General features: G+C 33.4%; 1 protein-coding gene across 1 annotated transcript in view; it reads left to right on the top strand.

Annotated features, from left to right (window-relative positions):
• Positions 1–8,290, top strand: part of LOC145672701 (phospholipase A2-like) — a 162,801-nt gene extending 154,511 nt beyond the window's left edge. The window contains exons 4-6 of the mRNA XM_081741870.1: positions 4,088–4,147; positions 6,048–6,101; positions 8,106–8,290. Of these exons, the coding sequence (XP_081597996.1) occupies positions 4,088–4,147; positions 6,048–6,101; positions 8,106–8,283 (292 nt within the window). The 3' untranslated portion in view covers positions 8,284–8,290. The remainder of the gene's footprint in view (positions 1–4,087; positions 4,148–6,047; positions 6,102–8,105) is intronic.
• The last annotated feature ends 9,114 nt before the right edge of the window (positions 8,291–17,404 follow it).

The following is a 17,404-nucleotide window of genomic DNA, read 5'->3' as shown; positions in this document are numbered from 1 at the left end:
TCCTTCCTATTTTCCCTTCGTAGGCTTAGTACTTCCTTGGTGGTAGATGAGTCCAGTTCGGGCGCCGGGACGACAAATTAACAAAATTCAAGGAATTCAGATTTTGTTGATAAATGATTTCTTTTTTTAAAAAATAATGTTTAACTGCCGGCCAAAATTAGCTGGTTGGGTCACAGGCGCCATTGATGCCGTAGTATTTAACTCTCACTGAAATATTCATTGCTTGCTATAATCCTTCTCCCATAAAGTTAGTAAGCAAAAGCTTTTTTCACAGGCCATTAGTTCCGGTATACTTTCGTGAGCTGTGTTGGTCTCAAAGCATGAATAAGTAGGTTTAGTTGTGAACCAACGGCTGGGAATAGAGTCATAAACTCAATATTACAATGTTAGTTCCATCGGATCAACGCTGCGAAGTAGAAAAGTTCGCTTTTGGACCCATCGCCCCAACACGGCAACCAACGTGTTAATAATGATCAGGCCACGACTAAGAAAAATTTGTTTATTTATTTAAATCATAAAGACAACACAACAGGCTTAATGAACAGTTATAGTGTCGTGTACATAATTATATAACATACACTATTATACATACCCAAATATACGTTATTTAATAAAGCAGAATTGTTTTGAACTTATTTTCGAACATACTAAATACATCTACTACATGAAAGTTAATCATTTCGTTTTATGAAGCAAACACTCTCCACAGAGGAAATTTAAGTAATATGTTTTCTTCAATAGAATATCCCAGTGTTTGCAATTCTAGTCTTACCTATTGGGACATGTAATACTTCTGAAACTAATTCTGGACAGTCAATTTTACCGTTTAATAATTTATGTAAGAACAACAGATCAAACATCCATATCCTTTGAAAACTAAAATTCTTAGTCTTCATATTGGACATACTTTGGGTAGAAACCGGTTTTCTTGTATGCAACCATTTAAAAAAATTTAAACTGTATATTTTCTATTGCATCAGAATATTTACTGACATTTGATGTCTAAGCAATACAACAGTATTCTAATTTTGACCTCACATAAATGTTGATTCTTTGCAGAAATCCTACCCTATCCTATAAATTAAATCTAGGTTTCTATATGCACTACTCGTTATTACGTCAACGTTGTTGAGCAAAGATTAATTTGCTATCAAACATAACTCCTATATCTTTGATAGTATATTTGTGATTGACAAGAAAGTGCCACATATTGTATAGGAAAAGTTAATTGGATTTTCTTTTCTCGTGAAAGATACAGATTTACATTTGGACACATTCAGGACTAATTTATTTATTATTATTATCTACAAAGAGTTCACCATATTTGATGTTTCAAACAATCATCAATTGAACTTACTTTGGAGTATAATTTGAGACTGTCGGCAAAATGAAAACCTTGATAAGTTTTAATGCACAGAGAAATATCATTAATAACAAGAAACAACATGGGACCTAGATTAGATCCTTGAGAGCTTCCCGACAGAGTATTGAACTTGAAAATTACCGGTAATGTAAAACATCGTCTAGACCTAGGATTATTCAACTAAAACTCTCTTCCGCCCTCTATGAGAAGTTTTTTTTTTATTCTTGGAATTTAACATTTGTATCATTATTTGTTATCCTATGCTATTACTATGTTGATGTGGATCAAATTTTAAAAAAACAAGAATAGCACTCGATTTCAAGAATTCAAAACCTGTTATCACATACGTTTATGTTTTAACTACAAAAGGCATTCCTTCTTAAAAATTGACATAATACAAACTTATTTTATCTTAGATTATGATCTTACATTCCACATTTAAATCTAGGAATACAGAATGAATTCTGGTTGTTTCACATAACACACTAGGGGAAAGACGACTAAGAATTCTCGCCCCAGGCGCTTACAACACACGCGATGGCCCTGAGTGAGTCTTTACGTTTTACCATTTCTTGTTAATTTCTCCTTTTGTTGTTTCTTTTGCTATCTTATCTACTCTCTCTCTTCCGAAATCTTTCTGGATTTCTTTGCTCTATAGCTTGTTACATCATATCTTCAATATTTATTTTTCTTCCTAACTTTTCAAAATTCAGAAAATCTTTATTTCATCCTTTTCTGACTAAATTTCACAGTTTTTAATTCGGTTTCTGAACTTTTCCTTAACAACTATGTCACCTCTTTTTATTTTCATGGGTATTCTGTTATTTTCAAGTATAAGATCTGCACTTATGTTTCTTCAATATAGTATTTGCTATCATTACCTTATTCTTTGTGTAAAAAATTATTCATTTCTGTCTTCCTTCGTTACACTTTCCTCTTCTGTATCATCTAACTGTTTTCCCTTCTACTATTGTATTCCAGTCTTTTATCAGATTGAGATTTCTTTCCCCTTTGACGTAACTAGCGAATCCAAAATCGCTTCATATACTTGTTCTTGTGTTGTTATTGGTATAAATTGTTACATTAGAGGTATCCTTTGGTTTGAGAGTTGCTTTCACTTCTGTGATTCTATCACATCCTATGATGTAACTTTTCGCCTACGAATCACACTGTACTGAATTTGTTTTCTGTTCTGAAGTTAATAGTTCAACACCGATCTTACTACAAACAATATCGTTTCCTCCATTTTATTTTACTAGTCCCAATTATATGCACTCTTGCTCTTTCTTTGTACTTTCTAACTTACTTGCTATGCTTAGATTCATGATATTCAATCCTCCGATGCGTATTGCCTGACAATGTCTAAGTACCCTTTTGCTCTCATTAAAACTTGAAGCAGTTGGTTTTATAGTATAAGATTCTAAGCTTTTTACTTTATTAACTTGAAGAAGTTCAGTTCTAAAACTCTTCATAAAAATATCATTTTTGTAGTAAATATAAGTCAGTCAGAGACATCCTACTTGAGGAAAGTTAGAAAGGTTCCATAAACACTGATACTCATCACATTGTGATCTTTATTATGATCTTATTTTGAGAATATTCATTTTAATTTGTGTTGGACTTAAAGAAGTGCATTTCGTTTCATTTCTGTGTTTTCTTTCATTTTACGTAATGCGTTCTTTGTTCACGTTTCAACCTCACTCGTTGAATAATTCGGATAACGTATTCTCACATACCCTTGTTATACATCATGATAATGCTCCAGTCAATGAGAGTACATGTGTAGACGAAATGAATAAAAAAAATAAATGTTATGTGTTTAATTTTATCAGTTAATCCTTTTTAAACCTTTCTGTAAGTATGTAAAAGCTAAGAATATGAGTAATACATGTATAAATTAGATCATGTGTGCATTTAATTCAGGATTGTTTCTCTGTGCTTCTTACGCGTATAGTTGGTCGTACTATAATTTGTCTATAACTGCAGAATCCATAACTTCTAATATAGTAGTATTTTGCGTTTGTTTGTGGTGAGGTTAGATCAAAATTTCATTTTGTTTGAATCGCATCAGAATTTGTAGGGAAACAACATTTGTGTACAGACAGATTTGTACGCGTTCAGGTTGATATTAATGAAGCTGTTAATGTACGAGTGCTGAACAGATTCCAAGTTCAATTCCCGAGCACGGTTATCACGTTGGTTTCTTTTTCCATCCGCAGTAATCATTAGAACAAGTGTCTTTATTTGTTGAGTAGTTATGTGTTTGCATATCGAACACCAAACAGTCATTTATTTATTCATTCTCTTTCATCATACCTCTATCACGCCAGTTAAAACATTTTTCCGGAAGAACAAAGGTTGTATTAAGTTTATTTTTTTTCCTATTACAACAACGTTATTTTTCCTGTTGCTGGTTCTAAGATTTCTTGGTTGGCTTTCCATTTGATGTTCCCTCCTTTACATCCACATTTAAAAAGATTTTAGTCGTTTTTAAGCTGTGAGGTTACTTCCAGTTTTAATTTTTCATTCTTATACGTCTTCACCATTTGATAAGTGAGTGTGTTATGAAAACAACGATAAAATGAAACTTTTTGGTAGTGACCACATTTCTACGTATGGCACATTTCAAATATAAGAGTTATATTCTGGATTACTCTTATTTTATAAGAATAGCTGGTTGAAAATGGTAATTATTTTGTTTAAATATTTTATCTTTCTCTATAGATCACAAGTAAAAGAAGATTTCATCGATAGAATCAGACAAGGCATACTTACTGCAGGAGAGTAAGTATATATATTTAGAATGGAATGTTTCTTTACTTATCTTTTTAGGCAAAGTTGAAAATCAGAACGAAACAGGCATTATGTATTTAACAAAAGAGCAGGAAATTTGAATCTTGGCACTGTACTTTAAATACATTCGCAGTATGCTATTATTTATTAGCCATTGCGTTCACAGTACGTGATAACAATTATTAGCTTTTCAATATCTCAATGAATTTTAGTAATACTTGAGTCTCAGAAATTAAAAGTCTGAAAATTTTCAGCTGAAGTTTCATGTCAAATCTATTGGAAAAATAATCATATTAGTATTTGTATCCACATTACAACTAATAGTGACTTCTGAGTTAATTATATGACCCATCCGATCTCACTTCAAAAAGCAAGTTTTGTACCATAACCTTCTCTGATGGAAATGGATCTTAAATTCAAAATACCCCGTCAACCTTCCTATCTTCTTAGTTTATTGAAAGTAACATTAATCGATTTTCACTGCAGATGACTATTCCATACGATGCCTTAGATATTTAATCAAGATAGATAATATCACATATTTATGAATGGAAAATTGATCCTGATGTTTAAGGAAAATCCAAATTATGTTAAGTTGATACGAACAAATTAATGTCTGGTGAAAATATCACCTTAGCAACAAAACAGAGAAATGAACTGGGATCATCTCTCTAACGTCACAAATTCAGTACACGTCAAATGAATAGGCTGTCGTATCTAGACAGTCAAGAAGTTAGTGCTTTGTTGAGTATAGTTATATAAAATAATTTTTTGAAGAAAGTAATTTTTGATGCATTCTGGTTGAGAGATCACTTTCAAATCATTCTTGAGAACTTTTCAAAAGTTTTTTTTTTTAATTTTCAGTTTGGAAATTTTGGTTTGAAAATTTTTGTATTAAATATTTTGTTTTGAAAATTTGTTTTTTTAGAATTTTAGCTAAAATATCAAGCTTATTTGATAAATATAAATCTATAATGATTGTCAGCATGTGATTGGTAGCTACATGAAAATAAACTAATGTGATATGATGTTCTTCACACGCTGGCTTAAGGGTTAAAAACTGAGAAGTACAGTGCAGTTTCTTATATAAAAAAGGAAATCTGCTTGGAAAATTAATATATAAATTGTACACAACTACAAAGAGATACCGTGTAACAAATTTGGTGCATTAATAAGATCAAAACTCTTGTTCGATATTCATCTGAATGGGATTGTAAATAAGTGTTACAGAAATGTCAGGTTTGTTCCAAGAATGAGAAATAAGCTTAGGAACGCTTATATGTTTAAGATTTTATATAACGGATATGCACATCCCAAACTAAAATACATATCGATCCTTTGAAACCCTACTGCACAAAAATATGTGGATAATCAAGAGCAAATTCAGTCGAATTTATGAGTTATTTAATATACAAGTAGTCAGGAATACGTCCTCGATATGAAAATTATATGTTGCACTTCTACCAGATTTGTTTATTGCATTCTCTTGAAACAAAGAGAAAGGATCTTCGTTTGGGATTTTAAAACAAACTTACAGATACTGAGTTAGATTCACCAACATCAGTACCAAAAATTTTTATCGTGTTCCGAACAGGAAAATGTGCTTGGAGTTACAAACATTTCATATAAAGTATCACTGCATACAAATGTGGACGTATATTACCAGTTAAATAGTTTGTATTATGTATAATCCTGTTTAAATAAGGAGTCCTTATTTGATGTACGTGTAAAACAATACTTTGATCACAAAATTAAGTATGGAAGAAAAAATTATGAATTATAATTATGTATGTACTATATATTGCAGAACACTATCGATAAGATAAACCTGTTGTGTTCAATGTATAAGAAAACAAAAATAATATAAAATTCTTCTTTACTTTGAATTTAGATCAAACGCAAGTTTCGTTGAACTTGGTGAAGCTCCCCTAGCAGTAGCAAGAAAGTAAGTATATTAGATGTTTCTTAAAACACATTAGCTACCATGTGTATAGAATTCATAAACAAGGAGACTTCCTTGTCAGGCCATGTGCATCAAACTGATACACATATTCCATAGAGTGTTGCATACCTCAAAAAATGCCTCACCCTGGTACATAACCTTTGAGGATTCATGTCCTTCAACCGATGTGTTGAACATCATAAACACATGTCTTTGTAATCAATAAATACTAAACTACAATACACAATGTTTAGTGATCTCATGTAGCTACTAAACCAGTTTGAAAGAATGTCAAAGAATTTGTAAGTATTCTCGATATTAATTTTCTGTTATTCCGTAAGAGTAGATCAAATAATGAGATTGTATTGCACAACATGACTTGTCTCTTAATGTTTTACAAATAATTACTGTTTGTGGCATAAAAGATTAAATGCGAAGGTTTGAACTACGTGAGTCAGAAATGTTCTCCATACCCAAACGCAGTTCTAGATCTTCCGAAGAACTACTGTCTTTTCGAATGCGAAATTGATAAGATGGTGGACATAGAGATCGATTCCTATATATTTAAGGCATTTTTGGATTATGTTTTGCAATAGATAGCTGTTATTATCTCCGAGAGTAAATTACTGAAGTCAATCCGTTAATATATTAATAGATAATATATTAATAGATACGATGATTTTAACGGAGGATATTTGTAACTCATATCCCATACATATAAGTTAATTTTTGAATTCTGATTTTTCAATAGATAGATAGAGCGATTAAATCGACCGAGTTCCTTAATAGAGTCAATTCGTTAACGTATTTATTAACGGTTGCTATCCACATCCTGTACATATATTTTGAGTGATCCTCTCTATTCTGTTTACTAGAATTTATTACTTTTGAAAAGCAATTCATACCAAAGTAATATTTAACTAAGTATATATAGTTAACAGTAGACACCCAAGTATCCGGCTCGCGACTATCCAGCATAGTTTTCCTTTATCGTAACTAAATAATGAAAGCAAGGAGTTGCAATGGCAACATTGCCAGGGCATTGGAAGCGGGCGTCTGCTACAATCCTCCTACGTATCGTGTGCAATCTATAAGCTGTGGGACGAAAAGTGCAGCGTTCTGCTTTTAGTTCAATTTTTGAACAGTGTGTAACGGACCTCAACGCAATACACTTGCCGCTGTTCCTGATTATAACTGTATAGTACGATCACCTTATTCGTAAATTGTTCTTGGGGTATGCTCAGTGTTCTTTTAAATGTACTACAGTGAGCATTTGAATGTAACAGTGTGCTATAACAGTGAGTTTAGATACAAAAACTTCGTCTTCTGGTATGGTTGGTACAAAGAATTCCAGCCTATCCGGCTTTTCTGTTATCCGACCTGCCCTTCCACTACGTTAGGCCGGAGACTCAGAATGTATTGTATTTATATTATATGGGTTAAGAAACTTGGTTGTTCCTCTGCTGAATGGTTCTGTTTCTGTAGTTACGCTTTAAGTTTGAGAAAACAAAGATTTGAAAATCCTTCCACAGTATTTATCGCTGTGGCGCTTATGGGAAATAATACAAAGCACTCTGTATAGTTGATTTTATTTTGGGTTAATGTGATTAATCTTAATTCTTCTGCCATTCTGATTTCTGATTTATGTTCCCATAAATTATAATTATTTTATTACTTACTTAATGGCTTACAAGGAACGTCAATATTTTATTGAGTTTAAACGATTTCTGCATCTACGGTAAGAGAAAATGCATGTTAGGAAATAACTAGTTAAATAACACAACAAACAAACTGACTTAATGGTTGTAAGTTTATATATTATTTTGAAAAGACAATTATGATGACAGGAGACAGATTGCACTTCAAATTCTATAAAGTGTTCTATTCTATAATTTACTTTATTGTTGAAACCGAAATTATAATAAGTTAGAACGAAGTACTACAAATAGTAAATAATAATAATATTAATGGTTTTTAAAAGTTTAAATTAAAGTTTCTCTTTTCCAGGTTGTCCGTTTTAGGGAAATGCAGAGAACTGAGATTTGACGTCAAAAGCAATCGGAAATATCAATGGTTTGAGAATTACTACTTCCCGCCCACCAATATATCTTCATTGGTTTATCTTAAACTCTTGCGGGATTTCAGCAACATAATATTTCATTCAAATGTTGTAAATCAATTATGATAAACTATTAAACAAATATTTTCATGATCCATTGAAAGAAAACATGTTTCCTTTATGTTAATAGAATTACGTAATTTCTTACTGATCAAAACTAAAAAAAAAGAAAAAAAAGAAATAGAAAAGAAAAATTTTTAAACTTTTGCAGATATTACACTGCTTGTTCTGTAAGGATCTGCGTCAACAGAACGCAATCAGTGTTTGCAAAAATCCACGTAGTGCTTTCATATATATATATATATATATATATATATATATATATATTAGAAGTGGGCACAAAAATCTGTTTTTCGGTTTCCGTTTTTAGAAAAACCGAAACCGAGTTTTCAAAATTTTCAAAAACCGATTTTTCAGCGAAACATTTTTCTGTTTTCTTCAAAAACCAGTTCGGTTTCTCACCGGATCCCGTTCGGTTTTCTTCAATACCAGTTCCGGTTTCCCCCAAAACCGATTTCAGTTTTTCCAAAACTGCTTCCATTTCTGACCACAATAGTGCTTCGTTGTTCTCCGGAAACCGATTCGGCTTCGACAGAAATAATTTTAAGTGTTTTCCAAAAGAGAAGAAAGCCGAAACCGGTTTCGGTGAAAAAAGCGAACCGGTTTTGGGGAAAACCGAAATGTCATTTTAAAATAGAATTGGGATTTTAGATCTCTCGGCTTTCGGTATCTATTATTCCACATCACAATTAATCCTAGTTTTGTTGATAATGTTCACACCTTTGGTGTAGGAGACTAGATTCGATTCCCAGCGGGAGATCATTTCGCTCAGATTCCATGTTAAACTATAGGTCCACGTATCATGCTGCTTAACGAGACGCTAAACACAAATCCAATTTAATTTATACCCTTACTTTGCCAAATTTGCATCGCATTAAGAGTTCACACCTTGCTGGTATTGGAGAGTCACCTTCCAAGAAATCTTGCATGCAAAATTGAAATGTATTCGTATTTTGGACGTTAGGCATTGTGAAAAGTTAAATTCATTCACTTGCGAATAATATAATAAAAAAAGTTACTACAAGTTGCAGGTACAAACTGTAACTAAAATAGTTGTATAATGTGACCTACCCAAGTGGAACAACGGACGTTAACGCAGTAACGGTATTTGTTTATTATAATTTTTCGTAACGCATCAATTTTGAGACACACCACATTTACTCTAGAAACGTGGAAAATTTTGGAAAATTTTGTCTATGGTTCCAAGTTCTTCTGGATGCAATAAAGAAAACCATGAAGTTTCTTTGATCACACTGCGTGGTAGCGGTATAAAGAAAACCGTGACTAACTGAATTTTAAAACAATAATTATAGCTATTCTATTGAAGTAAGTTAACTTTCAGAGCAAATAAATATCAATGACACAGATTTGAAACACACCGATTATGTATTGTCTGCACATTAAACATATAGATGTAAATGAAACAAATGTAATTGATGTAGTAAATAAGATACAGAAGTGAATATTCATACGTTAAGATATGTGTGGATATCAATCGTCTCTCGTGAAGCAAACCATACCATATTTTATTAACGCAGTTCCTATCATATAGAAAACATTTATCTTCAAAAGGAACAGATAACAATTAATCGAGTACACTGCATAATTGTCAAATATGACATATTATTCTGTGGATGTAGGCCATAAAATAGGTTTGCTTCTAGCACCAGCATCAATGGACAATTCTACGTTGTGAAGAAGGTTAGCCTATATACGAGTACCTTCCACTTCAGCCAAGGTCTGACGATTCAGTAAAGCCATTTAATATATCATAGCTCTACTATTTATTAAATATATCATTTAATTATTGTAGCTTATAAACTTATCTTCTTCATATTTATAATATGATTGCTTCTTTTATAAATAAAATCTTTAACTATATCAACATCAGTTTTGATTTGCGAAATATGATAGCGTATTTAAATTAATAAGTTTGAAGTGCTGGTTTGAATAGTTAAACCTTCTGTACACTTTGTAGGGTTGTCTTTAACGCAGAACTCACTAAAGTTAACGTGAACAGCCTTTTCATAAACTATTAACTATTGACTGATTGAACGTATTTTAAACATATAATTATGAGAACCCAATTTAAGTATCCCTTGGAAGTGCTTTTATCTAGAAAATTTTGATAACAAACTGCAAGAATTTTGATTTTATGAATATGCTATGAATCATAATTTAAATCAGCTGATGTTAACGGTGTGGAAATATAGAAGAGTAAGAGCCTAAGCCACAGAAGAGATTTGTTTAACTACTCATGGTTGTATTGCTTTTAACATCGTTGTAAAACATTTTAATAGCACATTTAATATTTAATTTATTAGAATAATAATAAGAAAAGAGAAATGTGAAAATAATAATGATTAAGAAACAATTGGCCACTCCATCTTTCCTTTCATCCATGTATAGCTCTATGCCTTTGATCACTTCTCTTCTTCGCCAGGATATTAATCAGGATTCAGAAGCTGAGATAAATGATTGTATCTCCCAGTGGATATCGTGCGGCGGACTCGATCTACCTGAATTTCATAAGAGAAGTTTTCAAACTTCATGGGACGCTCGTCTTATATACTCGATTATCTTCTATTCTTCAGTCCTCCAACAATCCTGAAGATAAGGCACGTCTTCTTGCTACTTCTTCTCCTGAAGCAGGGGCCTGGTTACAAGCTACCCCATCTTCATCCCTAGGGCTACATCTTCCCGACGAAAGTTTTCGAATCGCTTGTGCATTACGTTTGGGAGCAGATGTCGGTGAACAACACCAGTGCCCTGCTTGCAGAAGTTTAGTGGATAAGAAAGGTATACATGGCCTATCATGTGTTCACAGTGCTGGCAGATACTCTCGACACTCCACTGTTAACGATCTCATTATGAGAGCCCTCATCTCCTCGGGAACACCTTCCGTGAGAGAGCCAATGGGATGTAGTCGCTCTGATGGCAAGAGACCTGACGGAATGTCTTTGGTGCCTTGGAAACGAGGGAAGGCTTTAATATGGGATTTTACTTGTACAGATACCCTAGCCCCCTCTAATCTTCCTTCATCTTCCACAAAAGCTGGGACGGTTGCAACTCGCAAGGAACAAGAAAAGAGACGAAAATATAACAACCTCTTTGACAAATACCACTTCGTCACCATAGCCATCGAAACTTGTGGGTCCTGGGGTCAGGAAGGTCTAAACTTCATTAAGGAAATTGGACATCGCATAACTATTAACACAGGAGACACCCGAGCTTCAAGCTATCTTATACAAAGAATAAGTATGGCGGTGCAAAGAGGGAACGTAGCAGCGATGCTAGGAACTCTCCCTCCGGGAAAAGCTTTGGACGAAATTTTCCTTTTGTAATCACTCTCCTCTCATTTATGATAGTCTTAGGAAGTAAATTGTTAGAAGAAAAAGAAAAAATATGAAATAGTTCTTGTTCATGTAGAGTTGACAATTTATATCTAAAATCAGAATAGCATATGTGAATTTGTATGTATAAATCCTAGACAAATAAGTTGAAATAAATTTGTTCATTTCAAAAAAAAAAAAAAAAAACTCCAAAAATATCAGGCAAAATGACAAAATAAGTATGTTTTTTGAAATGACATTAAAATTAGCAGTTTTTGTTGTGAAAATAAATATATTTATTGTGAAACCAAAGTTTCCAAAGTGGGAAGTTGTTGTACGTTAATAATTTTTACATTAAACTTTAATATCAAGAAAAAAAAGAAACAATTATATTATAAATTTAAAATAAACAGTAATTTATAACAATACCTGATTCTTTCATGTTAATAATTTCAAATTGTAAAATGGAACAATTTTATTTGTTACAATAACAATGCGGACATTATTACTTCCTTATAAGCACATCTAAAAATACATAGATTATCTGTAGCCATCATATTTGTTACAAAATAAACATCGGACAGCTAGACAACAATTTCTTTCGGTCTTGAACGATTTTGAGCAACAAAGTAAAATCTGTAGATAATGTTGCCACCACTCCCAAATTTACCGGTATTAGCCATGACTTCCAAGAATTTATATTTATCCGAACTGGATTCAAAACATTCTTCATGAACATAGTCAAAGTGGTAGTCAGCCTTCTGGGATGTTTCTACTTCTGCCTTATTGTGTGTTATAGAGGAAAAATCTCGTCCAGTTTTATACCAGGAGGTAATCTGCCTAAGATCGATGATACATTCCCGCGCTGGATGGCAATGCTGATACGTTGGAAAAGGAATGCAGTAGCTCTGGGACCACCAGTTTTGATTGCTATTCGATGACCAACTTCATTAATGAAATTAGATCCTTCGTGACCCCATGACCCACTGGTTTCTATTGCTACTGTTACAAACCAATATTTGTCCAATAGGTTTGAGTATTTTAGCTTTTTGTCTGATTCTCTGTGAGCGGTGACGAGACCTGACTGAATTGAAGAATAGGGTAAGTTGGAAGAAGCAAACGTATCGGAACATGTGAAATCTTTCCACAGTACCAAGGTCATACCATCAGGCCTTTTACTATCAGAGCGGCAACAACCATTTGGTTCTTTTATTGAAGAACTCCCGCTGAAACGAGGGCTCTACAAACAATCTTGTTTACAATATGATGTCGAGATTGTCTTCCCGCATTTTTTTTATGAAAGACCGTGTAATCCTTTATTATCAACACATGCGTTGCAAGCAGGACAAAAGTGAGGCTCACAAATATTAGCACCTAAGCGCAGAGCTGTAGCAATACGAAAGCTCTCATTAGAAAGGTGTAGGTCGAGTGTGTGAGAAGGTAGGGCTTGAAGCCATGCTCCGTTTTTGGAGGAGGAGACAGCTAACAGCCTGGCTTTGTCATCTGGGTTATTAGTTGATGATAAGTGTGAAGATAAATGCAACAATTATTTTGTTCAGTTTCAAATGTGTATTTATTATATGTAACAATAAGATATTTATAACTTTTAAATAGAAATTTGAATATAACTTATCTGCAACAACAATTTATTCTTACCGCTCAAAATAATGATAGTTTGCATATTTAACAAAGCTCTTAAGGGGGCAGACTACTGAATATTTTTGAAAAACTAATAATTTTTCTTTTGTCCGTTTTTCGTAAGTGGAAAGAGGTAATAAAATGTAACTTACCAAAATAATAGATAATACTATTTTACACCCGAAAATACGGATCGAAAGAATTTTCAGTGTTTCCATCCATAGAAATAAAAGTGTGACCAGAATTTGAATTACTCAAAAATCTAGGTAAAGGCAGCGACTAGAAAAATGAATTCAACGGTAATTGATGACTTATCATGCTGTCTATCCTTCTTGTTTACTACTTTTTTAATATTTCTATTTATTTTATAAACCTTACATAAATTCTTATAAAATAAATAAGTCATTACAAAATAAATAGAAACATTATTTAAAAAGTAGTAAACAAGAAGGATAGACAGAATGATAAGTCATCAATTACCGTTGAATTCATTTTTCTAGTCGCTGCCTTTACCTAGATTTTTGAGTAATTCAAATTCTGGTCACACTGTAATTTCTATGGATGGCAACACTGAAAATTCTTCCGATTTGTATTTTCAGGAGTAGAATAACATTATCTATTATTGTGGTAAGTTACATTTTATTACCTCTTTCCACTTACGAGAAACGGGCAAAAGAAAAATTATTAGTTTTTCAAAAATATTTAGTAGTCTGCAGCCTTAATATACAATTTTTCCGTTACTAGTTAAAAATAATTTAACAATATGTCACAATACGACTGAAAAACAATATCTCAGCAGGACGTGCGATAATTACTTAATAAATTTTATTAGTAAATTAGATAATCAGACTTCTCCCTTCGCAAGAGTTCCTCTGATATTCTTCGGTTTCATTGATGTAATTGATCTTAATTGTACAGTATGTAGTCCAGTTGGATAAGTGTCCAGTGTTGTCCTTTATGTTAGAGAAGAAAAACCTCATCTAGTTCTTTTCCATGTGGTAAGATGCCAAGAACCGACGACACGTTGCCACGTTGTATAGCAAAGCTATATGTTGAATGAGGAGTGTTGTTGAACAAACATCTCCAGTAACGATAGAAATGCGTCTGCCTACGCTCTAATAAAATCAAGGATTGTAGATGTCACAATTAATTCTATTTTTTATTCTATACTCTACAATAAAAGATCTTATCTTATTAGGTTGTGTCCTCACGCAGGTTCCCACGCGGTGAGTTTCTGTAAGTAAACTATTCTACCAACTTAGTATTGTACAGAGGTACTTCTTTCCTTTTGTACTACAACAGAAAAAAGTGGAAACTTGAATAAGAGTAGACAATTACGTTTAAAATTTTAATTATTGAGACCATACATACAGAACTTTATAGCTTCACTAGAGCGATAACCACTTGTGAACGTCAATTAATGTTTCTGGTGTACAAAGGCTCTCAAATTCGTGATCAGATATTACGGATAATAAAATTTGCCCTCTCCTGTGTCAACAGTGCAGGCAGACATTCACGCCATTCCAGCGTCAACAACATTATCATGAGGGCACTAATTTCAGCAGGCGTTCCTTCTATACGCGAACCGTTGGGATGCAGTCGTGCAGACGGTAAGAGGCCAGATGGTATGTCCCTAATACCGTATGGCATAACTATTTTGTCCTGAAAATATGACATTTCATTTGTTCTGAAAATTTTGCGAGGGTTTGTTTATCCTTCTGAGTGAGTTTTTAGGACAATTTCCTCAAAAATAACTTAGGTGATTTTATTCAAATTTAATGAGTTAACCCATAATTTCCTAGCGTGTTCATATGAACACGCAAATAGGGATAACTTTTTATGCCTGCGAGATTTTGTGTGTGGAATTTTGTGACATGGCTCACAGTGAACACATTACAACAATAACAACAAACATTTCGTTATTTTCACATTTACTACGATCATATGGAACAAACGTAACTGAAAATATTATAAAATCCGAAAAAAAAAAATAATTCGGGCAGTTATGGGTAGGGATGAGCACGAGACAAGATTTGTGGTTGTCTAGTCTCAAAAATGTGCTGTAAAAGTGTTGTCTCGACTCGAAATATGTATATTTCTCTATTGGAAGAACCGTGTCTCGACTCGAATTTTGTCAGGAAAATCCTGTCTCGACTCGTCTCGTGCGCATCCCTAGTTATGGGTTAATATTTGAAAAACAAAATGAAATATTTCAGTTTAACTTCCCACCGTTATGTTGGATAAGAGTAACGATGACTAAGGCAAGTTAATGATCATTGAAGTGGTGGTGGAATAAGAATCTGGGAGGTAGCGGGAATATTCCGAGAACACTAACAGATAATATGTTGTCCACAACAATCTTACTTGGCCGGGGATTCAACCAGACAAACGACACCCCAAAGGTAGGCACTTTACCGCTATCCCTAAATAAACATTTCATTGCTAACTTATCCTAACAATATGTTGTAACTCCTTCATCCTGAAGAAAATCTATGAGAAGTAGGCTTTCCTTGGATTGAGTTTTGCGGGTGATTTGCTCGGAAACGACTCAGAGGGCCCAGTGGCACAGTGGCAGAGAGCTTATTTGTAGTGTTTGTTTGATGTCTTTGGTTTGATCCCCGGTAAAGTAAGTTTCTGATGGACAATATCGTATCCGTGGACAATATCTCATTTCCTCCCACTTTCGCATTCCACTAATTCTTCTATCATCATTCACTTGCTTTAACCATCGTCTCCTCTAGCCTAAATGGCATAATTACGGAACGCTACGTAGAATCGTTTTCCAAAAGACTCAGGCAGTTTTGTTCATATTTCATACTCAAACGTTACATTGATATCACTACACCATACGACAGGTTATTTCTTATGAAATAATCCACAACGTTTGGTTTGTTCTTGGAAAGTTTTACCAGGCGATTTTCTCAAAAGTAACTGAGGTGATCATTTTGATCATTTTCATAAATAAATATTTCATCAATAATCTTGAATCATGGCGTGATTCACTACCACAAAAATATCCACTACGTGTATTACCTGACCAGCGAACGAGTGCAGGCGGCCGGTTTTGAAACTAAAATGCAAGCAGCAGTGTTTCTAACCGGATTACTTGTAATCAATCTATCATAGTTTTTTTTTGTCCTGTTCGTAATAAACCACTTCACGTATATACTCAAGTCAGGGGCAGATCCATGGGGCGGGGCGATTGCCCCTCCCCCCGAATGGGATATTTTTTTTATTTTAAAAATAAAACCTAAGAATTTTTATCTTTGTATTATAAATGTAAGATAAAACCTAAAATAGGTAGGCCTTACATTTTTCGTTTTACGTTGCAGAAGTCAAATAAAGCAATAAATTGCAAGAAATTACTTACATGGCGTTTTTGCTCAAAAAAATGTCCACCTTTGGAATCGCAGGTGGCCATTTCTGTTCTAGAAATTGCAGACAATAGCTACTTCTCCTTTTCTAAAGTTGCTTTACTTTTTTTTATTTTTTATTTTTTATTTTATTTTATTTTTTTATTTTTTTATTTATTTTTTTTTTTTTTGCAATACACTCTTACCTTGATTTAACTTCGAAACATTCAGCCTAAATCCGCCCCTGGCTCAAGTTAAGACAAACAGTTTCAAAAGTTATTAAAGTTATTTGCAGAACATCTTAAGTAACAAGCAAAAAAAAAAAAAAAAAAAAAACACCCTCCATATTAACTTGCGAACAAACTAGCGAGCAGCGTTTTACAGGGTGCTCCTGTTTTATAATGACACTGAATAAAACGTAATCAATTTTTATACAATCTGCTTAATACACGGTAGTAGCTCACTGAATTGTCAATTGTGCTATGTTGTTCTTAAATTGGTAATTTCCATTCATATATCACTATTCACAATACATCTGCATTACTGCAGGAATAGTTCACTACAACCATATAACTTACGGCGTTCTTTATTAAGCGAAAAGAGATTAGGCTATGCATAACATCCAAACTGCAACTTTTAAAAACCGTTGGATACACTGCAGATTGAAACTCTCCGCTCCCCTGTCCCGCCGCGCTTGCCAAGAAACTGATGTAAACACAACAGCAGCGCCATCTTCCCAAAACTGCACTGCTATCCTGGTCAGGTAATAGTTTAGTCTTAGGGGTAATGTTCTTATTTTCACAA

Source organism: Thermobia domestica, chromosome 16 (assembly GCF_964235325.1).
Source record: "Thermobia domestica chromosome 16, izTheDome1.hap1.1, whole genome shotgun sequence".
NCBI classification, from domain to species: domain Eukaryota; kingdom Metazoa; phylum Arthropoda; class Insecta; order Zygentoma; family Lepismatidae; genus Thermobia; species Thermobia domestica.
This window is presented reverse-complemented; position numbering and strand designations above follow the sequence as displayed.